General features: G+C 40.1%; 1 protein-coding gene across 1 annotated transcript in view; it reads left to right on the top strand.

Annotated features, from left to right (window-relative positions):
• SIM2 (SIM bHLH transcription factor 2) overlaps positions 1 to 26,726 on the top strand; it is a 1,026,265-nt gene that overhangs the window by 984,884 nt on the left and 14,655 nt on the right. The window contains exon 10 of the mRNA XM_044073136.1: positions 2,493 to 2,902. Within this exon, the coding sequence (XP_043929071.1) occupies positions 2,493 to 2,902 (410 nt within the window). The remainder of the gene's footprint in view (positions 1 to 2,492; positions 2,903 to 26,726) is intronic.

Here is a 26,726-nt window from a genome sequence, read left to right as displayed (position 1 = left end):
GGTACAGTCATCACCACTTCATCCAACTCACTCCAAAATTTTTCCTTCTCATCCATCGCACACCCAACTTGTGGAGCATATGCACTAACAACATTCATCATTACACCATCAATTTCCAGCTTCATAAACATCACTCTATCTGACACACTTTTCACCTCCAAAACACTCTTAGCATACTGTTCTTTCAGGATAATGCCTACGCAATTTCTCCTCCCATCCACACCATGATAAAACAATTTGAAACCACCTCCAATACACCTAGCCTTGCTCCCCTTACATCTGGTCTCTTGCACACACAATATACCAGCCTTTCTTCGGTCCATCATATCAGCTAGCTCTCTCCCTATACCAGTCATACTGCCAACATTCAAAGCTCCGACCCTCACTATCACAGTCCTAGCCTTTTCCTGCCTTCGGGCATGCCTTCCCCCTCTTCTCCTCCTTCGGCCAACAGTAGCTCAATTTCCGCCAGCACCCTGTTGGCCAACACTACTGGTGGCGGTCATTGTTAACCCGGGCCTCAACCAATCTGGTATGTATTTCTGTACTGTTGTCTGCGTGTATGATTTGGCAAAATTTTATGCCGGAGGCCCTTCCTGACGCAACCCTCCCCATTTATCTAGGCTTGGGACCGGCACAAAGAAATGCACTGGCTTGTGCATCCCCAGTGGCATGGGTGATGATTATATATTACCCATAGTGAGAATAACTAGAATCATACCATAGGTAATTTGATGAGACCCATGCATAGAATAAAGTATTAGGAGGTGCCTCTGTCTATTAGTAATATGGGAGGCAGTCATGAGGTAAATTTTCTATTATCCATCCACTGATCCAAGTTGCACTTGAATAAGGACAGGGATAAGCTTTATTTTACATAGATGGGGAGTCTGTTTCAGAACAGTGGTATCTTCTCTGCAATATACCTGACCCTTTTTTCATTTCTCCAAATCTTTTGGGTTTCTATTACCATGACAAGAATGGACCCCATTCCTAAGTCACAGTACGATTAAAGTTCTTAAAATTAGTATTGTTTCACTCTTTATTTCACCTGACCTGCCAAACTGTTCTGTTGATGTTGCAGACTAGGTTTTAATCCCTGGACAGAATATATCTGTTATCATTTGACTTGTTGATGTGCAGTATGTCTATCAACAAGGGTCAGAGGATGCCTTGTAAGTCAGACACAGGTCACATCTTAGTAGTCTGTAGGATACCAAATATAATGACAGGGTTTTCAGGTGTCCATGTTGGTCATAGTGTTTAGGCCTTGTATCCTTTTAGAACTGTATCTCCTTTGGCATTCCAGTTGTTGTGTGTGTCTGGACAGATGCATACCCAAGGGGACATTATACTCAATGACTGGCCTAATGAGAGCTGAGTAAAGGGGGTCAATAACATCTCTGGATCTAGTCACAATCCTTTTGTTTATAAGCTGCACAATATAGAAGGACTTTCTTATGACAGTGGACACATGTTGGTCAAAAGATAGATCACTGTGCACATAAATTCCCAAATCCTGAACAACTGGGATGTATTGCCAATATCCTAGCTCCCTGGGGTAGATGACTTTCCAAAGGATGTTGTATTGCATTTTTTGATATGTAGTATCAGACCATGATTCTGGTGTCAGTTATTTCTTTGTGACAAACTTTCCTGCAGGGTGGCTAAGCCATGTGGCGATTCAGTAACTGCACTAGCCTGTAGTCATCTGCAAACTTAGTCAGATTGAGCCCCTTGGAATTTATCTGTTTGTTTTTTTTTTTCATTTGCTCCTTTGTTTAAGTTTTCATTCATTCACTTATCCATCTGGTGACTGCAAAGGCACACTAGTCTGATGTGATTTCCATTTTCAGGCATAGCTACCACTGTTAAATGTAGTAAACGAAAACAGGATTTAATTATATAAAATATTGTATGAACTGGACAGCATAAAAGAAAGGGAAAAATACAATATTCTAAATGAATTATAAATTAAACTAAAAAGAGGTGCAGGACAGGAGTCAAAATATAACCAATCAAGCAGTGTAGCCTTTTGCTGATGTAAAACAATTAAGTTATGATTTCTAAATGTTCGTTTTAAACACTGTTAGAAGTGAGCACTAATGTCTAAGGGTGACCCAGTCACTCGATTGCTTGACATTTTTGAAGAAGATTAGAGTCCTTCATAGCATCAATATACTGAAGCCATGTATGCACCTTACTTTCAGAAAACTATTATCTTAAGGAAATCTGTACCATATATTGTATGATGCATGCTAACTCATAATTTTATCTCTGTCTCTTTCCCCCTGTCTTCCTACCATATTGCTATAATTCGTCAACTATGCTGTCAACAATCAGCACTGATAAATGTATGTTGCAGGCAGTAATATATCAGAAATACTAAGCAACTGTAAAAAACATTGTACAAAAAAATCTTCCATAAGAAAGTCTTGAAAAAATACTTAATATTTTCTGTTTATTATTTAACTCTTTTGTTATATGTACTTACAGCAATGCAACTCACTTCATGCAGACAAACTGGACTCTGGTCAGACTGTAAACTGGAGAAGTCCACCAGTAAACATTTCATCAAGCCAAGAACAAAATTCACATTCAGAGCACAGTGAACTGTTCTATCTGCCTCAGTACAGCCTTCCTTTCCACCCCCATTATGGACATTTTTCTATGGATTCTTATGTGCTCAGCAACAAAAAAACAGTGCTGCCTGCCAGTGTCAGTCAGTCTCCAGGACCACCTTGCGAAATGGCTAGACTTTTCTTTGGCACATTGCAGGCAACTGGGGACTGCCAAAGGCATTGTACTACCTCTTCAGGTAGTAATCCTGAATCATCAACAAAAAACAGCCGGGATCAGCAAATAAAAGGGTCGCATCCCTTCACTGTACAACATTATCAAGGTGAGCCTATTTTTTTTTTTATTTGTCTTCCTGTTCTTACACAGTACCTTTATAACTTCTAATAAAAATTTAGATTTCATTGTGATTGCTGCTGCACTGCAATTCCTGCATACATTACATAAAGAAGGGGTAAGCACTATTCCAAATACTCATGAAAAAGGGATTTGTTCACTGAGACCACAGCTGAGTGTCTGTTTACAGTAGCTGTGACCTGGGTTCAGGAATAACTTAAAGACATCAGCTAGCTAACTAGGATAGTACAAAGGTTTACTATCAGAATTGTGTAAATCAGTTTTGCAAGTAATGACTTACTCAAACTGAAATGACGAAATTGTGCACACCATTCGCTCACAACTCTGAACGCATTACCTGGACGTCTGGCGATGTACTACCAATGTTTTGCAGCGGAACAAGCCCCCAGCAACTCCTACATCCCCTGCTAATTATTTATTCTAACTCCATCACACTACAGTGAGGAAAAGGGTATGTTTCCCAATCCCCACTGTAGTGTAATCCAATTTAAACAGAGATGTTCAAAACCATGAATGCAAGCTACATGTCAGTGTTTTGGAGGCAACAGGATTTCCACTCACAGTTTTAAACTTTTGCACCTTTACCCTCAACCTTATGAATGACAGTAAGGTGACTTTCAAACATTTGACTGTAAACCTAGTGCAAGATCAAGTATCTTTATGACAAATTTCCTTTTTAATCCGTCTCTTTACTCAACTAACCTTTGCCCACAAAATCCACCACCACCCAGAAAAAATCCCTGATCTCCAAAATCTCAAACAGCTGCATGCCAGTAGTCGTTCCCTCTATTCCATCAACAAACCTCTTCTTCATATTTCCAAAGAAAATAACTCAGCTGGAGACTCACTCTTCTCAAACACCATTCCCAAAACTTGGAACAAACTACCTGCCATAATAACCTCCAACTGCTCTATAAGTCAGTTCAAAAAGCTTCTGAAATCTCACCTAACTCACACCTGGCTCTGTCCCTGTGCCTGCCCTGGCTAACACTAAGGGTTCCTATTACCTGATCGAACATTTAGGTTAGCGAATACCTAAACGTTGATCTGGTAATAGCAAAAGCAAAAAACTGAGAACAGCCGATTTAACGCAGGGAAAGAATTCCCTTGGCCGTTATGCAGATTTTGTCCCTTTCCCCACTGTACAGCAATCTCAGACTTGGTACATTTATTTAGGGGGTGGTGTGGTGGGCAAAGCCCCCTCCACTTCATTTTGGTTTATTTATTTATTTATTTTTGCAGCCGAGGGAATTCATTCCCTACATTAAATCGGCAATTCACTGCTTTAATTCATTGATATTACCAGGTCGACGTTTAGGTATTCACTAACCTAAACATTCAGTTGAGTACTATAGATGCAACACTAACACTAGCTTACCTAACAAGTACTTCCAATCATCTTATGTCCAAATTCATAGTATTCTGGCCTTCCTCTACACTCAGCTGACTGTTTGGTCCACAATCTTCGTACCCACAGAAAAGTTGCTAACTATAACAATATGTCTAACTAATGATTTCCATTATGTCTAACTGTAGTAATTAATGTCAGTCACTCAGCAATCACTAACTTCATTTTCTTCCTAAACTGTTGTCAACTTTTATCATTTCTGTTTCTGCCTTACCTTTGTATACTTTTTGTAATTTTTGTAATTTCTGTATTTTACATTTTTATTCTTATTTTTACAGTACTGTATGTTTTTACTTTTTAAATATTGTAATATTATAACTTTTTTGCTGGAGTTTTTCTCCCCTGGGCCTCTGCTGAAAAAGGACCTGTGTCCAGTCAGATTTTCCCAGTAAACAAATGTAAAATAAAATAAATAATACATATAAAGTAAGAGCTGGAAAGATTGCTATTGTATGCTCGTGATCATTAATGTAGACTGGCAGTAACACAGTGCTCTAGAGTAAAGTCCCTCCAAATTAGAGTAAACAAAAAGGGATTCACAAAATCCTGTTTACAGAATCTTTGCTGTGATCAGCCATTTGAATGGTTGTGGGACCTGTGCCCCTACTGCCGTGCATAGAGAGAACTGCAGTCAACTATATACATCCAACTTAAAATCATGGCAACTTGTGAACTGCTTCCATTTCATTGTTGGGTGCATTTGATTGTCCAAAAGATTCTCTGAACAGTACCTACTTTTAATGAACCTCACTACAGACAATCACAGTACTCTCTCTGACCCTAGCATTTTATTTCTGCAAATTCAAATTCCCTTCAAATGGTAAAAAAAGACTTTCCTTAATACCAGCACACCTTCTGTGGGAATCAAATTACATTGTTTTTTTGTTTTGGTTCGGCTTCGTCAAGGGCAGATCATGCCTCTTGAACCTGGTGGATTTCTTTGAGACAGTTATTCAGGCTATAGATAAGGGAAAGGAGGTACACACGGCTTACCTTGACCTTGCTAAAGCATTTGACACCATTTCCCATTCAGGTATTATTGATAAGCTCACCAGCCTGGGCATAAACCCTTACGTCACAAGATGGATCGCAAACTGGCTCTCAGACAGATCCCATAAAGTAAGAGTAGCGGGATCTATGTCCGAATCCAGACCAGTAACGAGTGGTGTACCTCAGGGCTCTGTCCTGGGGCCCCTCCTGTTTGGCATATACTTCTCAGAAGTACAGGCAAGCACGGAAGGGCTGTGGCTGACAAAGTTTGCAGACGACTGCAAACTGGGTGCTATAATAGAGTCTCCGGCTGACATGGAGATCCTCCAGAAGGGCCTAAATGAGACTGATGCATGGTGTCAAAGCCATGGTCTCAAGCTAAATGCAAAAAAATGTGTAGTAATCCCCTTTGGAAAAAAACAGAGTACCCGGAAACTACAACATAGGAGGTAATCCCCTGAAATCTGAAGAAAAAATAAGGGATCTAGGGACCCAAGTAGATAGTCAGCTTTTCTTTGATAACCATGTTGCCAAAGTGGTTAGAAAATCCTTCTATGTGACCCATCTGATCACGAAAGGGTCCGCATCAAGATCTAAGGATGTAATGGTGCCCCTCTACTCTTCCCTCATCAGACCCATTATTGAGTACAATGCACCAATTGGAATGTACCTGGCTAGACATCTCCAGCAGCTGGAGAGACCACAAAGGTACCTAACCAAGAGGATTACTGGCCTCAAACAGTTGCCCTATGCAGCACGATTGAAAAAGCTAAGACTGTTCTCTGTTGCATACCGCTTTCTCAGAGGCGATCTCTGTCTAACGTACAGAGCCATGTCCAACCCAGAATTGTTGAACATGCTCCATCTTAGCAAAACCAAATCTACTCGAGCTACACGCTCTAGGGATATAAACCTCAACATAACAATGAATAGAACATGCTGGAGAGATAGATTCCCTTCACAGAGACTTCCCTTATTATGGAACAGGGTCCCGATCTACATAAGACCGAGCCCCTCACTATCACTCTTCAAGAGGAACCTTGATGAGTGGATGGGTAACAGAAAGTTCACACCGGGGATCACACCAACAGCACTACTAGATAGGGGCCAAGGGTACTAGCTGCTAGTACAAGGGTCTAGGGAACTACTAAAGGGGCGGTGAATACCGCACAACGTGGCTGGGCTAATATATGCCTTCGGACAGATAGCCCAGTACCAACCTATGAACCTATGAACCTATATATATATATATATATATATATATATATATATATATATATATATATATATATATATATATATATATATATATATATATATATATATATATATATATACGTTTAGTCTGTGTTTATTTTACTGTTAACATACATGTCCCAGAGTGAATGACAAACTGGCACACATTTTTAAATAGTCAGCAATACTGTGTCAGAGCATCATATCACTTGAATAAGCAATAGAATGAGCAAAGTAGGGGCTGATGGGTAACAGACTGATAAATAATGTGAGAAAAAGTAGTGTCGGTCAGTGCTGAGCCCTGCAGTACCCTATTTAGACTGAGTGGATGAATGCTACAAGTCATTTAGGCGCTTGAATGAAATGCTGTATTGCTCATTTAACTTCTGAACCAAACAAGTCTGGTATTGCCCTGGCAAGAGACTTTTAGTTCAGAAAAAACACAATGCATGGTGTTCTTAATCAAGTATTTTGAGTGGTTAAGAAAGATGACCCTAGTTAGTGCCCCTTTGTCCATAGCCTTCACCATGGAGCCAATAGTAGAGTGGTGCAGGTGATACTGCTTTTTTTAAACAATGCTGATAGTCATCTACCAGGTCACATGGTTTCAAATGATTTTTATTTGTAAAGCCCTTGCTTTGGTATGGGAATAATATTGACAGGCTAGGTTTACACAAGTCCAGATAAATGACTGGCAAAAGAGACAGGTTTATGAGTTTTACACTGCAACTACTATAAAGGTTTTGGGTCTATATCACTTAGATGAATCCCACATCAGCGAGTACCTCTTCATGAAAAACCTATTAAATGTAGCTCCTATTCAGTGAATGGGCTTTTCAGTGAATTCTTTCCTAGGACAAACCAACAGTATGCCACCCAAGTAAATGTGAACAAACTTATAAAACTTAACATCTACCCAGGTGGGGGCTATGCCCCCTACACCCCCCTAACTAAATATACCAACTCCAAGATCACACTACAGTGGAGAAAAGGGTAAATTCCAGATGGTGGCCAACCAATGTTTTGCCCTAGGAAAATTTCCACTGAAAAGTCCATTCGCTAAATTGGAGCTTCGATAAATAGGTGTTCGACAAAGAGGTATTCATTGATGTGGGATTCAACAAAGTTATATAGACCCAAAAATTTGATGTGCCCTAAAGAACTTAGGATAAGGGACATCTCATTCAGCCTGTCCATAATGTGACATTTCTGCTGTCTCAGACCTAGCTTCTTACTCAGATAATGCTGAGGTTGAGGACTCATTCCTTGAGGTCTCCCCAAAGTATCTTTCATTTAGTGAGACCTTAATTTTCATATGGAAAGTGAATTAAATTAATGCTGCAAAGAAGAGTTTCCAGGTTCTCTGTGTGTCTCTATGTTGTCTCCCCACCTCCCAAGAACATGTTAGGTGTTTCCACCTCAAACTCACCCAAGAATGGAGTTGTGGGCAGCAGTACAGTCTCTAGATGATGCATATCAGGAGAAGAGTTGTATAGACCAACTCTTTGGGCATTAATTCTGATGCACAATATCCTCTAGATCTGAGAACACAGATCACATACTGCATGCCATATCATGTCTAACCACTCAAAAGTGTAACAATTGGCTCTAGGTGATTTAGTCATGTTGACTACTGTCACCAAAAATGGATATCTGCATCTCTAAAATTGGGATTTTAGTTATCGGTACCAAAAAGCCAGACAGATTATATAGATTGCAAGATCAACATAAGCATCCTACAAAAATCCTGCGACTAATCCTGCAGTAGTCTCAGTGAATGTGGCTAAGGATTCTAAGCTAGTTTTCTCTGCAGACCTATCTATCAGATAAATAAATAGGGAGACTTATGTGATCTGCATTCAGGGTGACATACTGAAACAGCTTGAGAACATTGCTTGGGAAATAAGGGCTAAGGTATTAAAAGAGTTAATAACTAAGATTACCTTGACAATGAGCAAATTGGAAAGCATACCATAAAGTGTGAGTATGATGATATCGTAGGCACCTGCACCAAGGAGGTAGCATCAGAAACAGTCATCAGGAGATATGTCTGACTAAAAATGCAGATGCTTCCTGAGGATGTAATACAGCAACTCTTAAACATCTCTGGATAAGGAACTTTTACTTGGCCCTTCCTCCCCTGAAAAGCTTTTAAATAGGTGAAGAAAAAAAATGCAAGACCACCATATCAACAGCTCCTTCACTTCTCATTGCTGAAATATTCCAGAGATTATCCATCTGCATTTGTTTAAAGGAATTGAATCCTGTTTCATAAGAATGTAGGTCTTTCTGACCTTGGACCTGTCAGACGTGGACACTTTGAGTACAGGGTATACCACTGAATTTTGGAGGTTTCACCCCTGCGTAGGTATAATGTCATTCCAAGAGATCAGTTAGAGCATGCCAGGCCTATAATCTGTAAAAAGGAATGCCATGTAGCTGAAATACTGGTATGTCCTTAAGTGGTCATTTGCATATATCTCACTGGCCTTCACCACAGAAAGTTTAAGCTTTTTCATAATGAAGACTGTAGCTTGGCTGGGTCATCTTCCTGTTTTTAATAACTGTTTTGTTTGTGTGACCTTTTTAACCTTTGGGTCTACTGCTAATATGCAATAAGACAATGTAAGATATATCTTAGGTTCACAGGTGTGTACTAAGCTAATGGCCCTGGGGCATTTACAAGCCTAGCCCATAGAATTACCCTGGTATCATGCCACCCAACCTTAGTTCCCAGTGCCTCTGTCGAGTAGAGCCACTGGAGTTATCTCTGGGGTGAATTTTCTATTTCCCATCCATTCATCAAGATTTCTCTTGAATAGGGTCAGCAAGCTGCTCTGCTTGACATGTATGGGAAATCTATTCCACAGCTTGGGCAGTCTCTGAGTTATGAACCTGTCCCTCCAGTGTGTTCTGTTGATTGTGGTAATGAGGTTTGGGATTGGGATTTCTTTAGATGTAGCATTTCTAACAGAGCTGGGTCAGACATGGCTTTGTAAGTCAAGCAGAGATCGCCTCTAAGTAGGCGATATGAGACAGAGAATAGTTGGAGTTTTTGGAGTCTGTCCATATAGGACAAATGTTTAAAGCCTAGGATCCTCTTTGTGAGGCACTTTGTGGCCTCTCCAGTTGTTGCAGGTGTCTAGTGAGGTACATGCCAAATGGGGCGTTGTACTCGATGATTGGCCTAATGAGGGAAGAGTAGAGGAAGACAATGACCTCTTTCTTCCTGAATGCAAAACCCTTAGTAATGAGATGTTCCACATAGAAGGACTTTCTGACCACAGTGGCAATTTGGTGATCAAAAGAGAGGTTGCTGTCAACCTGTGTTCCCAGATCTCTTATAACACGTTCTGTCTTCAGTGGACTACCATCAATGTGGTAATTCATGGGAACTGGGTTTTTCCCAAAGGGGATGATGACACATTTTTCTGGCATTGAGCTTAAGGCCATGGTTCTGACACTAGTCATTGGTCTCAGGCCATTCTGTAGGATGTCAACATCACTTGGGGAGTTAATAATAGCTCCCAACTTGCAATCATCTGTGAACTTTGTCAGCCAGAGTCCCTTCGTGTCAGCCTGGTCTTCAGAGAAGTAGATACCAAACAAGAGAGGACCCAGGACTGAACTGTGTGGGACTCCACTCGTGACTAGTCGGCAGTCTAACTTGGAGTCAGCTACTGTCACACTGTGGATTCTATCTGTGAGCCAGTTTGCAACCCACCTAGTGATATAGGGGTTGATGCCTATCTGAGTGAGTTTTTCTATGATTCCTGAGTGGGGAATAGTATCAAAGGCCTTGGCCAGATGAATGTAGGATGTATGACCCACCTTGCCTTCATCCTCAGCTCTGGTGACTGACTCAAAGAAGTCAACCAAGTTGAGCAGGCATGATCTACCTTCACAAAACCAAACTGTGTGGGATCCAGAGTTTGGAGATTCCCTATATCCTTGTTTATTAGGTCCATGATGATGTGTTCCATAGCTTTGCCTATCAGACTCACCAGGCTAATGGGGCAATAGTTCCCAGGGTCTGTAGTCGCTCCTCCTTTGTGGAGAGGGATGACTGTAGCAGTGCGTCATTTGGTAGGGACAAAGCCTGAGGTGAGGCTGCGATTGAACAGGGCACACAGGTGAGGTGCCAGTTCATTCTGTAGTTCATGTAGAATACAGCCAGGGATATTGTCAGGTCCCATGAAAACTGTATTCTTGGCCTTGGACAGTGCTGTTTTAACCTGTGCAGCAGTAATACTGGGTGTCTGGCAATCTACTGGTATTGTGGTTGGTCCTTTGGAGGGGGGGAGAGGGGTAAAGTTGGTACTAAATTTGTCAGCCAGTATATTGGCAATATCTGTTGGCTCAGTATAGGAGGTACCATTGTGCAATAGCTGAGAGCAAATCTGGGTATTGCCATGGAGATTTCTTACATAACTATAGAAGTCCTTATGGTTGTCTTTACTATCTGCTGCAATTCTGTTTTCATAGCTTGCTTTAGAGGATTTGATGAGGGATCTCAACTTTTTGTTGAGGCTGATAAGGGAGTTTTTCCAGCCTTGAGACTTCACCTTATTCTGCATCAGTTTCCTCCTTCTGTTGTAGAGTTTGTTTATGTCAGGGGACCACCAGATTAGCTTCCTTTTTTTGGAGGAGAGCTTCTTGGTTCTATTGGGTATGGCGAGATCCATGCATTTGTGTACGTGTTCATACAGTGCATTGGTGTATGATTTGGCAGTCATGCAACTATTGTCCATTTGCATGGGTGCTGTGAAGTTAGCCACCTCTATTTTTAGGAGCCTAAAGTTAGCTTTGGAGAAGTTTTTCATGGCAGTTACCTTTGCGGGTGGGGGGAAGGATGTGGATTTCCAAGATGATTAGTTTGCGGTCGGATCTAACCAGTGTGGAGTTTTCTATTGGTGTAGAGCAATGGCTGTCCATATTAGTAATGACCAGATCAAGGATGTTGCTACCTCTAGCAGGGGTAAGAACGAGCTGGTCCAGGGCATTGGAATTAAAGAATTCCAGGAAACGTTGGTCAAGTGTATTGGTACATGAGTAGTTTTCCCAGTTAATGGAGGGGTAGTTGAAGTTGCCCAGTATGAGAGTGCTATGTTGGACCCTAATATTCTCCAGGGTGCTTAGGAACATGGAGTGTGAGTCTTGGGACATGGTTGGGGACCTATAGCAGGCTATGACCTGAATCTCTGTCTTACCCATTGTTAGCTGCAACTGAAGTATCTCTGATGCATTATGCTGGGCTACCAGTCTGGAGGTGTGCACATCCTTTATGAACATGGAAACACCACCACCTTTGGAGCTTCGGTACAAGTTCTGAGGCTGAAAAGTGTGGAATGAGTTATAGCCTGGTAGTGCAGGGGTGCTTTCTGTTGCCTTGAACCAGGTTTCTGTTACAGCACATATGTCAATGTTCGCCATTTTAAGGAGTGCTTCAAATGAGTGCATTTTGAGATTTAGATTTCTAGCATTGAGCAGCATTACACTCAGATTGCATTTGTTTGTAGCTGTTACAGTGGTAATCTGGTCTTTGGAACACCGCCTAAAAAAGGCACTATATGGGTGGCAAGAGCCTTGGCCAGTATCCAGAAACCCAGGGGTGACATGAAGTTAGCCAGGATATACAATATTCTTTGAGTAGACCCTCTACACTGATGAAGGCATGCAGCAAAATTTGACAAACAAATCAGAAAATATTAGACCACAGGATAAGTGGTTGGTCAACCCTGATACTCACATTCTTCCTTAGTACAACCTACTTTAAGGTTGCACCACCTTGAAGGAGGTTATATATAATTGATAAAGCAATCCTTTGATGTCTTGGGTCTCAGCAGAATATCTGTCTGCTAGGATATTATTCAAGGCTGTTCTTAGTACCCCAAAAGGAAAGAAAAAGTTGGATCTTTTGCATCTGAAGAAAACTGTGAGAATAAATCAAGTTCAAGATGATTTCCTTGCAGACCCTCCTGCCACTGTTCTGCAGTGGGTACATTTTTGATCATACTTGGCAAGAAAGTTACCTTCTCACAGGAAACACAATAAATATCTCTTGCCTGTCTATTGTACTAGAGTTTTTTTCCCAGTGCTGCCTCCAGTTTTTAGTCCATCTGTGGCTCATAGGTTTTCATATTTACCCTTACCTGGATGACAGACCGAATCAAACAACCCCACAGAAGGAAAAGCAGGATGCTGTCACCGATCCTGTCTGTTTTTGCAACACCTAGGCATTTTTCTGAAACTAGAAAATCTGAGTCTTCACCCATCCTAATACAAACCCCTTGCTTAGTGCAATACTGGGCACAGAACAGTCAATGGTACCCTGTGTCTGTAGAAATTAGCTTTGATAAGCCAGTTCTTTTTTTCTGCATTGCAGACAAACCTTTTCTGACATCCTATTCCTTCATAAAGGCACTGAGATACATCAGCTTCCATCCTGACAGAACCTCATGCAAGAATGCATAGGATAAAAATCCAGGGGTATCTGAGGAGCCTCCCCTTCTCCAACCTGGATCCCAGCCTGAACTGACCACAGCTGTGGCCTGTAGGGAGCATGCACATGCATGTGCACACACACACACACACACACACACACACACACACACACACACACACACACACACATACACATACACACATGACTATCAATTACAGCCTCTTGTATGACTGTTACTGTACACCTTAGAAGTTTGACTGTGATCAAAGGAATGAATACATAAATAACTGTCACATGGAAATGCATCTCCTCAGCTCACTGCTGTCGGAATACATTATACATCTGGCAGTATATACTTCAGATGTCTTATTGGAATGAAAAGAATTAATAATACATAATTTCTCAGGTATTTCAGCTAGCTGCCGTGAGAACTATACCGTTTAAACTATTGCAAGCCTCCCTGTGTGTGCATGAGTACAAGCCCTCTACATGCACGCACACACATACACACATGTACGTGCAAACATCAATTACAGCCGCCTGTATGAGTGTGACTGTACACCTCAGATGTTTTATTGTGATGAAATGAATGGATACATAAATAATTGTCACACAAAAATGCATCCTGTTAGCTAACTGCTGCCAGAGTGCAATGTACAACCCACTGCAACTTCCCCATATACCTCTAAACTTCTTACCTCATGAGTCAATGAGAAATCTAAAAATAATGAGAGACAAAGGACCAAAATCAGGGATAGATATTGCCCTTACATACTTAGAAAGTTGATAGAATAACAGGCTTTACATAAGCATGCTTTTAAGTCAAACACTACCTGAAGATGTGAAACAAGAAAGTCAGTATACATGAGTAACCAGGGCAACAATACCAAAAACAAATGGCAAGTATCTAAGGGACCTAACTTACTATGATTCAACTACCGACATTTCATACTGAGCTACACTCTGTTGAATAAGCCTCAGCCAACAAAATTCTGTTCTTTTAAAACTAAGAGAGGTGGCAGAAAATACAGAACAAGAGAAGAACTCATGTTATGTTTTAATAATCTAAGGGTTGAAATGCTTTCTGTTGATTTGGTGACTGTGTAATTCAACAAAATGACTGAAGAAGCACCCCAACAGAAGTGCAAGATTAATTCCTGAAAGAACCATCTCTTTGAAAAAAAAACATGGTTGAAACAAACTAACAGTGAACAATTAAAAATGCACCTTGACAGAAGAAGGGACAGGAAATCTCTTTAATATACAACAAATAAAATCAATATGGTAAGCACTTTCTAATTAAACTTCTTTTTATTAATAAAAATAGGACTGCACCCAGTAATAACTTTAATGGTACAATCTGACTCTAAAATCTCCCAACTTTTGCACAATTTGTTTGCAATCTAAGCTAAATGAATAAGTAAATGCAGAAACCTCTCTCATGACATCAGTAGCTAAAGAAGCCACGTTAACAGTTTTATAATATAATAGTGGCATACACAATGAACTTCTCCTCATGCAAACGTCATCTTTAACAACCTGTAATAAATCATCAAGGTTACCCATCTTTAAATTTCTACACCATTACTTCTGTTCTTTCTCAAAACAGTATTGATACTCTTTGTTTTAGTAAAAGTATGAAGGACATGGATATTACACTTAACAAATTTTAATTTAAGCAACATACCCTTATTATAAGGGGAAAAGCAACGAGACCAATTGGGATGTCACTTTAAGGTCATAGACTCAAAGGACAGCAGTACAAATGAAGAGACTAGACATATATTTAATATACAGTGAATAAAATCAATAAGGTAAACACTTTCATCTCCGCAACGTAATTAAACTTCCTCGTGCAATTAGAATAAATCTGAACTTTATTTAAGTTTATATGTCTGCTTTTTGAATACAGTACTCCTTTCTGTGTATAACCTCTTGAAATGGTTCAGAAAAAAAAATCTCTGTACAAGAGATCTTCTTTAGAGTGATACTGTTGTTAAAATGAAGCTGCTTAGGGAAAATTATTACCAAAAACAGTTATGGTACGTTTGGCTGTTCAAGCACTATAGGATGAGTTGTTTCAGATCTCGCACTCTCAGTTCCGTCTAGCAATGCAAACTGACACGGCCCATTACATGTCATTCTCTTTAATAACACTGCTACCAGGGAAAAATGTCTCATCCATCTGATTCCAGGACTGTGGAATAAATTGAAATCTTTTGTTATATATGAAGGATATGCTTATGTTGTCTTTTCAATGACTGGGTGGGTCCAACTAAATATTGTTAATAAAAATTTGCATATTTTGATGGTCTTCAGACTTAAATGCAGTTTTGGTAATCTATGTTGAAATCAGTAATAGAACTGGGGAAACCCTAGAACAATTTACTAGTGCATTTAACTTTAAGAATAACCTACAGACATCTAATGCCTTTAAGATGCATGCATTACTTAAGCTCCTCTGTCAGGAGTGGCTCTTCTTTGAGAACTAACTCTATTAAATTGCTGCAAATATGGATTACCAGGTACTCTACTAAGTGATCAGATCAGAACAATGACACAATGTGCAGTTCCCTAAAACTGACACCTTCTCAACTCATAGTTGAGGACCAAAAAAAAAAAGCCATTCTTCACTGAAACTGTAGCAAATCCCTTATTACAAATGTAGCAAGTGACTTGCTGCTGTTAGTTACAACACACTATGTGCTTCAGCACTAAAGCTGAGACCACATATGCAGATACAGCATTCATTTCTGAATACCAGTACTGCATACTACATTACTGGTACCACAAAACAACACCAACAGCTTAAACCAATTATATTTATTTAGGGCTTTCATCTTCAAATAAACCAGAGTTCTTCATCAGACATGCTTACTCTTTTTTAATAATTCTAACAAATGACATCACAACATGTTTACACATGCGACCAATTAAAAATATATATACTAATTAAAAATGAAAAATAAAAACTGCTCAAAAAATGTATTGTTTGTGCAATGGCAATTGGCTAAAAAGCATTTTGTGTTAATTATTTCATTTAATCCTGCCACTTTGCCTACACTCAATTTCAGCTGTGAAAGCACCTCACTTCTTTCAACTTTTTGTTATATCTCTCCCCAGTATGTAGTAACTGCCCTAATACACTAAAATACATATTCTTGCATCTTTTGTCATCATTTAAATGCTCACACAGAACATTTTAATATCTTTCTTCTTGATGGTATAATAATATTCATTCATTCTTTTACTTAATTTACTTATAGACACAGCCCCGTAAAAAGCTGAACAGTCTGAATTTGGGGCAACATAATCTAAACCTTCAGTGTTACAAGTGAAGTGCCCTTTAGTCATAATTGTTTCTTTAAATGTTCCAAATTAATAAAAAGGCCTCCCAATAAGTACTGACACATCTTACATTTTCCACATTTAAACATTTCTTATCTGTATGATGTGAGAAAATTAAAGGATTGTCCCTTAATCTTTCTGTAGGTAAAATTTGGTTCTTCACTTACAGCTGTTAATAACTCACTACTGCAGCTCAAAATTTTCCAATTAACTTGATTTATTTTATGTTTACACTATCCAAAGAAATATTTAAACAAAAATGACTATGTTTAATAACTTTAATATTATTCTGTTCTTTGGCAACCATTCCTGTTTTTAAAATAGGTTGACATTTATTATGTCTATTATTCTTTATGTGATTTCTAACAAGTAGTTTACCTAATAACCTCTTTCCATAAATTATTTTATATTAACATTAACCTTTGTGCTAAAATCGCTAACTTGTTTTTTTAATCTTGAAGGTCTTAACACTTGACTCCAAAGTATGTTTTTTTCATAAGTTGGAATAACTACTAGTAAAACGGAGATAGTTATTTACAAAAGTATTTTTTCTATACATTTTACAAGCAATTTTTATATAATCACAAGAGGTTATCAAGTCAAGAAAATTAACTTGACCCCATGTACCATAGTAAAATGTAAAAATGCTTTTGTCTGATTTAGCTTATTTAAAAGCAATTTCCTGTCTTTTTCACTTCCTTTCCATGTAAAGAAAAAAAAACAGGTTGTCAATAAAGCGTTTATAGTATGCTACGTATTTAAACTTGGAAACTGTAAGCAATAATTTTGTAGTGCATGAAGTGTACTGATTACACTCCGATATTTGGAAAAAGATAAATCAGTTAAGCGCTAGACCCAACCTTAACAAATGTTAAGCACCCCCTGCTAAAGTTTTTAAGGTCAGTTGCCACCATAGGCAGTAAAATCTGCAAGCACAACTGACAGCGGGAGAATAAAAGATTTGTTTCTGCCTGCTGTCTGTCAATAACATGTTCCTGATTTCCTGTTCTAAAACAAGAAAGTTACTAGAATAACAGGCTGCGTGTTTGCCTGATTTACTGAAGGATATAAAGTCTGAAACCTAAATGTATGCCATTATTTAGCATTTTCAGTCCTCAGTAATATGTCCAAAAACCACCGACTTCATAAGGAACAGATCCAATATATGAGGCAAAAATGTGGACGTTCTAAGAAAATCTGGACAGTTGAGAGGCATGGAAGGTGAGGGTAAGCTTAAGTGCCAGTGTTACACTGCCTTTTTGAAAGAGCTTGCAAAGTGTTTTATTGCTTTGAAAGCCACTAAAGCACTTAGTATTTTTTTTTTTTTTTTACTGTAACTTCATGCGCTACAAAGAATTATGAGTGGTTAGCCGATGCTAACCCAATATTATGTGTTCCTGACATGGATGTTCTCAAGGTGAATTCCTTGCTGTCTATGTCTCACATATGTAGCAAGCTGCAGTGGTACGGCGGTAGCATTGTTACCTCACAGCAAAAGGTTCATAAGTTCATAGGTTGATACTAGGCTATCTGCCCTAGGGCATTTATAAGCCTAGCCACAGTGTGTTTGGCTTTCACCACCCTTTTAGATTAGTTGACTGTGCCTCTGTATAGTAGGTCACAGAAGATAGCCCTTTTGAGGTTAGTTTACTGTGCCTCTGCCTAGTAGGGACACAGAAGAGATCCCAGGGGTAAACCTACGATCTCCCATCCACTCGTCAAGATTTCTCTTGAAGAGGGTCATTGAGGGACTCTGCCTAACATGGATTGGGATTTTGTTCCAGAGTGAGGGGAGCCTCTGGGATATGAATCTGTCCCTCCAGCATGTCCTATTTATTTCTGTGCTGAGGTTTAAGTCCCTGGTGTGTGTAGCTCTAAGGGATTTGGATTTCCTGAGGTGGAGCATGTCCATTAATTCGGGGTTGGACATGGCTTTATACGTCAGGCACAGATCGTCTCTGAGTAGGCAGTAAGCAACTGAGTAGAGCTGGAGTTTCTTTAGCCTAACTGCGTAGGGCATCTGTTGAGTCCCTTGATCCTCTTGGTGAGGTACTTTTGGGGTCTTTCCAGTTGCTGCAGGTGTTGGGTAAGATACATCCCAAATCGGGCATTGTATTCAATTATGGGCCTGATGAGTGATGAGTAGAGGGGCACAACGACCTCTCTTGATCTAGATGTGAACCTTTTCGTGATAAGGTGGGCTATATAGAAAGTCTTTCTAACCACTTTGGCAACGTGATTGTCAAAGGAGAGATTGCTATCTACTTGGGTCCCCAAATCCCTAATTACTTCTTCCGTACTTAATGGATTACCACCTTTGTTTTTCCCAAAGGGGATGACTATGCACTTTTTGGCATTTAGCTTTAGGCCATGGCTCTGGCACCAGTTATCCGTCTCTGTGAGACCCTTTTGGAGGATGCTTGTGTCAGTCGGTGAGTCGATTATGGCACCCAGTTTGCAGTCATCTGCGAACTTGGTCAGCCATAGTCCTCCCATGTTAGCCTGTACCTCAGAGAAATATATACCGAACAAGAGAGGTCCCAGGACTGAGCCTTGTGGGACGCCACTTGTAACTGGTTTAGAGTCTGACATAGCACCTGCAATTCTGACCATGTGGGTTCTATCCCTGAGCCAGTTTGCAACCCATCTTGTGACATAGGGGTTGATATTTAAGCTGGTGAGCTTATTTATGATGCCCGAGTGGGGTATTGTGTCGAAGGCTTTTGCGAGGTCCAGGTAGGCTGTGTGGACTACCTTCCCTTCATCTATGGCCTTGGTGACTGTTTCAAAGAAGTCAACCAGGTTCTAGAGGCAAGATCTGCCCTTAACAAAGCCGAATTGGGTAGGATCCAGTGTTTGGAGGTTCCCAATGTCTTTGTTTATGAGTTTCATGATGATACGCTCCATAGCTTTGCAGACCAGGCTAGTCAGGCTTATAGGGCGATAGTTTTCGGGGTCCATTGTGGCACCACCTTTGTGGAGTGGGATCACTGTTGCTGTACGCCATTCCTTGGGTACATATCCTGTAGTAAGGCTGAGACTGAACAGTGACTTTATGTGAGGGTTCTGTTCTTCTTGGAGTTCGTGTAAGACGCAGCCCGGGACACCGTCCGGTCCCATTGATGCTGTGTTTTTTGCTTTGGAGAGGGCAGCTCTCACCTGTGCATCTGTGATGTCAGGGAGGCTACACTCTGTTGGGATAGACATTTTCTCTTTTGGGGGGGGGGGGGGGAGTTTGCACTGAACCTGTCTGCCAGGATGTTGGCAATGTCTGTGGGTTCAGTGTATTTTTTGTTATTTTGAACTAACTCAGAGCATATCTAGGAGTTGCCACCCATGTTCCTGACATAACTAAAGAAGGCCTTGTGATTATCTTTAGCAACTTGTGCAATTTTTCCTTTGAAGCTGGCCTTAGATGATTTTATGAGGGATCGTAGTTTCTTGCTAGTACTGATCAGAGATGCCTTCCCTTTTTGGGATTTTGCTCTATCATGTAGTAGCTTCCTCCTTCTGTTGTATAGCTTATTTATGGTTGGGGTTCAACAGACAGGTCTCCTGCCTTTGGGGGAATGAGTCTTGGTTTTATTTGGGATAGCACGATCCATGCATTCCTGTAGGTGTCCATAGAAAGCGTTTGTAAAGGATTCTCCGGTTTGGGCCATATTTTCCACTGGCCCGGGGGCTTTGAAGGATTCCACCTCGGTTTTGAGAAGTGTGAAGTTTGCTTTTGAGAAGTTCTTCACCGTGGTTTCCTTGGCTGGGGGTGGGGAAGGGATATGGCTGTCCAGTGGGATTAATTTATGGTCAGATCTTACCAATGAGGGGTATACCTCTGGTATGGAACATAGAGTCCCCATGTTGGTGATGATCAGGTCCAATATGTTTTCCCCTCTTGTGGGAGTGGTGACCAGTTGTTCCATAGCATTTGAGTTTATAAATTCTAGGAACCGTTGGGCGAGGGTGTTGGGGCTTGAGTAGTGCTCCCAGTCTATGTTTGGGTAGTTGAAGTCACCCAATATAATGGTGTTTGGAGAGACCTTCATATTCTCCAGTGTTCTCAGGAAAGCCGAGTGGGGTTCCTGAGTTTGGGAGGGTGGTCTGTACCAGGCTACAAACTGAAAGACAGTTTTGCCCACTGTTAGTTGCACGTGGATGGTCTCCGATGCTTCATGCAGTGCCACTAACCTGGAGGTGTGGGTATCTTTGATGAATATGGATACTCCCCCTCCTTTTGTGGTTCGGTCCAAGTTTTGGGGCCGAAAAGCATGGTATGAGGTATAACCTGGTAGTGCTGGGGTGCTCTCGGGAGCCTTGAACCAGGTTTCTGTTACTCCCATTCGATTCTCGGCTGGGCTTAGGAGTGCCTTCTGTGTGGAGTCTGCATGTCCTCCCCACGGTTGGGTAGCATTCAAAAGACATGCGTGCATAAATGGGCGTGCCTTCATTGAAGGTTGGGCGTTGAGCTGGCACCTCGGCATTTCGTAAAAATCTACTGCCAGTCATTAGTGGACCGGAGTTCCGCTGTGGCGACACCTTACCGGGAAAAGCCGAAAGACAAACAAACTATGTCTCACATATGTAATAACATGATTAGCATCAGCAAACCACTCATAATTTTCTGTGTTTCTTACAAGCCATAACTAAATTAGCCTAGGATGGGGCTACAGTAGTACCGATTTTTACCTTTAACGTGCTCATAATGTTTAGAAAGGAAAAAATTGTTGTCTAATAATTTATTTAACAGTAAACTCCTAGTATTTATAAACTTAGTGTAAAATCAATGTTCATTGTCAAATACAACCTGACAAAATCTATTTCCTCTTCTTCCTCATCTTTTGAAATACAAGCATACAATAAAGTTATGTTTAAAGTACTCATATAGACTTTGTTATCACTGAATAAATAATTTCTAAGTTTATCTAAGAAATCCCATGAACCTTGTATGTAAAAGAAACAACTTTTTACTACTGGGTTAAAATATTTGTCAAGAATTAAAGAAATGTCTTCAGTTATAAATCCATTGGCAGCCACAATGGGACAAAACAGAGGAAGACATGTATTTTTATGTACCTTAGGTATACCATATAAGCTACCAAGCCAAGGATGATCAGTTTTAAAAAAGAAATCATAAACGTGAGGTTGAATGTAAGCAAGCATTAACAGTTCTAAGGAGGTATTTTCTATTTTAGCATAACTTTTACAGGTTCATAGGATGAGTGGATGGATGGATGGATGGATGGAGATAAGTACTAGGCTAGCTGTCCTTGTGGGCCATTTTAAGCCTATCCAATTTTCCTTTTTGAGCTTAAAATAAACTATCCCATTTGGTTATAGACTGGCCTTACCATCCCATGGTCAATAATTCTATATTATCATAGGATCATAGGACCATAGGAACTTACTAGGCTATTGGCCCTGAGGCCCTTACAGGCTTAGCCAAGAATTTAGCCCATGTTCCAACAAGTGAGCAACCAATGCCCCGGTCCAAAGGGACACAGGTGGAATCCCAGGGGTGTATTTTCTGTTCCCCATTCAGTTATTCAGGTTGCGCTTAAGGGATAATGACGTACTCTGCTTGATGTGGAGAGGGAGTCTATTCCACAGAAGGCGGAGTCTCTGGGACACAAATCTGTCCTACCAACAAGTCCTATTGATGTCACAGACCAGGTTGATGTTGCATGTATGGTTTACTCAAGTAGAGCTTTACTTGCGGATATGCAGCAGTCCCATCAAGGCGGGGTCTGAGATTGCTTTATACGCCAGACAGAGGTCATCGCTGAGGAGTCTGTATGAGACTGAGTAGTGGGATAGGGCTTTTAGCCTATCTGTTTAGCGTAGATGTTTGAGGCCATGTATTTTCCTGGTGAGGAACCTCTGTGGTCTTTCCAGCTGCGGCATGGGCTTTATGAGGTACATGCCAAAAGGGGTGTTGTACTCAATAATGGGTCTTATAAAGGAAGAATACAGAGATGTTATGACCTCCTTGTCCCCGGATGATATACCCTTCCTAATGAGGTGGGCCATGTAGAAAGCCTTCTGTACAACTGAGGCAGCATGCTGGTCAAAAGTCAAGTTGATATCAACCTGGGTGCCCAAGTCCCTCACAACTGATTGTGTACTTAGGACCTTATCAATGTGATAATTTTTGGGGATGTCACTCTCCCCAAAGAGGATGATGATGCATTTTTTGGCATACAGTTTGAGGCCATGTTTCTGGTACTAGCCATTTGTTTGGGTGAGACCCTCTTGGAGGATGCCCACATCACTAAGGGGACTTGATGACAGTGCCCAGCTTGCAGTCATATGCAAACTTGGTCAGCCATAGCCCACTGGTTTTGGTCTGCACCTCAGAAAAGTATATCCAAAACAACAGAGTAACCATGAAGAACCACAGGCTGTCCAGGTCAATAGTGTATTCCAATCATTTATTAGAAAAACAACAAGTTAAGCACTTTCATCCCCTCAAGGACTTTATCAGAACCTGGTGCCATATAAAATCACATGACTTATATACAACTTAAAACATACATCACCCAATCACATTACATCCTCCTGTCAGTTCTTTAACCCATGAGTGTCCATCATATGTTACCATCAGTGAAAAACAAAATCACTGTCTAAGACAAAGCAAGCATAACAAATATGATAGGAGCAAGGTAAAAACCTAATAAAAAAAATTATTCCTATATTATCAACAACAAGACATATGTAAATGTACCCACATATCAATATGTGCCTATTATACAATAATTCTGTTTAAAATTCTATTTAAAATGTAGGTACTCTATTACAATAAACAAAATTAATAAAAACTAGTAAAAAATATCTTACATTTTAAGCTCAGGGTTGATTGTGACATATTAATTTAAACCTGGTTTATGCATTGCATCTAATCTAAACTGCCATAGAAGTTCCTTATATTCTATTCATTTATCAAGCTCCCCCTCTAGCTTCTAGTGGAACTACTTCCAAAATTCCAAAAACAAACTTCCTGTAGCCCTCACATGTACAAGTGTGTTTGTACAACGCATTGTTCTTAATGCATTTCCTTATGTCATATTTGCGTTCATAAATTCTTTTAGAAAGTTTCCTCTCAATTCTTCCCACATAAAATGAATAGCAAGGATTGCAGAGGGCTAAGTATACGACACCACTTATGTTGCAATCTCTTCTTGCAAAAGTGATTTTGTCATTGAAGCTGTTGCTCAGAACAATTTCTCCTTTGTTGTCTATGTGGTGGCAGTAACTACACCTACCACATTTGGTTGTTCCAAATTTATGGGGTTTGGGGTCCCTCTCTAACACGTGTTTGATGCTCTTGTCAACCTTGTATGTAAATGTGGGTGTTTCTCCTATGTGCTGGAACAACTCTTCATCAGTTTTTAGAATGACCCAATTCCTAAGAATTATATTCTTTAAGTCCCTGTTCCCCTCATTGAACTTGATCACCATAACAAAACTCTTGGTATCCATGTTTTTACTCTGTCCTATACTCTCTAGTAAATCCAGCTTCCCCAGTATACATGGGTATCTGGTGTCTCTGTTACTCACCACTTCCTCCCTAAGAGTTCTTAATAATTTCTGTGGGTAATCCCTCTCTAAGAACATGGATGTCATGTTGTCCAGTTCTTCTTTGAACAAAATTTCATTAGAAGTCATCACCACTCAAATGAATTGTCCCTTTACCAAGTTTCTTTTACAGTAACTTTGCTGCCCACTGATAAAGTGCAAAAAAAAAGTTAGAGTATGTGTCCTTTCTGTAGACCGTAGTTGTGTAAGTGCCATTCAGTATTCTAAGATGAATGTCCAGATAGTTTATACTGTCTATGTTCTTAGTATGTGTGAACCTCAGGAAGGTTGATGTACCCTGAAGGTAGTTCAAGAATGACTCGATCTCGGTGGGGTTCCCTTTCCATATAAAAAGCAGGACATCTAAAAATTGAAAATAGTGAGACCATAGTGGGGAATAGATGGAATCTAGTATAGCTTTTTTCTCCCATCCTAACATCACTATGTTTGCAAAAGTAGAAGCACACACTGCTCCCATTGCCACTCCACTAACCTGTTTAAAATATTCACCTTCAAAGTATATGAAGTTGTTGGTTAGTACAAGTTCCATCAAGTCTACCAAGAAACGTATGTCATTGACAGAAAACAATTTGGTTTCTAGGAGTGTATCCTCAAAAAGTTCCAAACCTTCCTGATGTGGTATACTAGAGAAAAGGTCAACAACATCAATCATCAGAAAACAAGTTGAGTCCTTGGAACTGCTGACATCAAGTTTAACTAAGAAGTCCCATGAATCTCTTAGGATATGCATATGTTTATTGCATACCTGCTTAACCTTCCTGTCTATGTAAACAGCTAACGGGTATGCCTTTGATCCCTGTGCAGCTACAATTAACCTGTATGGGGGAGTCCTCCACACTTTTGTGTACTTTGGGGATACTAAATGCAGCCAGAATCAATGGGTTCCTATTGATCAAAAAACCCAGGGTGTCTGGAGTGATGAATCCCTGCAAAAGGGCATCTTCTAAAAATAAATCAATTTTCTTGTGAGCTATGTTAATCTCGTTTCTCGAAACTGGGGTATATCTAGTTTTGTCTAAGAGCATGCTCATCATTTTGCCTACATAGTCAATGTGTGCTCCTATCATCACCCCCCCCCCCCGGTCAGGGTTCATAACCCTGACTGGTTTGTTTCTAGATAGCTCTTCAAGTAAGCCGTATTCTTCTTTGGCTAAATTCCTAAAATTCTTCTTCTTGTCACTGTATGCTGTATACAGATCCCTTTTGCAAGCTTTTTCAAAAGTCTGTAGAGCTTTACATAGTGGGGGGTTAAAGGTGCTCATTTTCTTCAGTGAATTTATTGTTATGGGAGCTACACTGTCTCTATTTAGGAAAGATAAGTTCAATCTCTTGGTAAATAACTTTAACTCAATCATGTCAGCTATGTTTCCTTTAGATTTGGAAACAAATTTAAACCCTTTTTTGAGTAAACTGAAGTATACAGTGCCAATTTGCCTTTCTGTGTAGTTAAAAATGTGGAAGCCTCTGCGGGTTAACATCTTTCCATCATAGCTAGACATAATGTGAGACCCTTTTCATTTATTGTTTGCTGTCCTATCTCCTGTTTGCCTGCCCCCCCCCACCCGATGATTCATTCTCCCTCTCATACATGGTCTCATTTGACCTTAGGGTAAAAAATGCCCCTACCCCTCAAATTCTTTATCCTTTCCAATCGTCTAGGCAAAGGTGTGATTTGGGGTTGCTGGTTCCAACTATTGTACCTACTTTCATCCATGTAGCCCTCCTCATCATAATGCTGTCCCTGTGCAGAACCTTGCACAGTGTCTGTTAATGTGTTGAACTCGCTGGTGTTTGCATTTGCAGCTGACTCAGTGCCCTCATGTAAAGGATATGCATTCCCTTCCCTGTATTCATTACTGTCATGCATTCATTTCTTTTCTTTCCTCTTTGTTACCTGTTCCACATGTTTATTGACATAGAAGAAAATGTTGTCAAAATTATTCTCATATTCAAAAAATAGTAAATCATTTGTGATAAACTGTTCCAAACTAGTAACCTCTTTTAAAAGAACTTCAATATGCTCGTTATTGAATTTTACTATGAATTCAAGTAGTTCAATTCCATGTCTGTTAAACATATCAGTTAAACAAAAATATTCTTTAGAACCTTCTACTACACCAAAAGGAAATGTATACATTCTCAACCATCTAGGCATTTCTTTGCAATTTAAACATTCTTTTAAATAAACATTCTCCATTTGCAAAGACCTCAGTTTTTTCAGTTTAGATTCTAAACTTTTCAGTCTTTCTTTTAAACTAACCTGTTTGCCATTCAGCTGTGTCTTTTCAGTCGTTGCAGGCTTAGTAAAATTGTAGTCATAGTTCAACCAGTTTTGAAAGTCCCTCCTGCCATCGTAGTTTGTTGTATTGTATCCATTAGTATTATCTCGTAAATTTGCCATCATATTAGCTTCACATACTGCGGTGGTAGTGCTGCGGTAGCATTGTCGCCTCACAGTTAGACGTTGCCCGTTCGATTCTCAGTTAGAGCGTCTTCTGTGTGGCGACATGTGTGAACAGGCATTCCTTCATTGAAGGTTGTGTGTTAGGCCCGGCAAGCCAGCACGTAAAACTCTACTGCCAATCATTAGCAGACCGGAGTTCCACTGTGGCGACCCCTAACCGGGAAAAGCCGAAAGACACAAACAAACAGCTTCACAAAGCCCTCTATTCAATCTGCTGCTGTAGCTTCTTCCATTGTTGTCTGTAACTCTTCCGTTCAGTTCCTGGAATGTACCAACGGAGCAGAGTTTGCATTGCCAGTTGCTTTCCTGTT

This window comes from Protopterus annectens, chromosome 5.part1 (genome assembly GCF_019279795.1).
Source record: "Protopterus annectens isolate FY-2018-M chromosome 5.part1, PAN1.0, whole genome shotgun sequence".
Lineage (NCBI taxonomy): Eukaryota > Metazoa > Chordata > Ceratodontiformes > Protopteridae > Protopterus > Protopterus annectens.
Note: the sequence above shows the minus strand (reverse complement) of the source record. Positions and strands in the feature narration are given on the sequence as shown.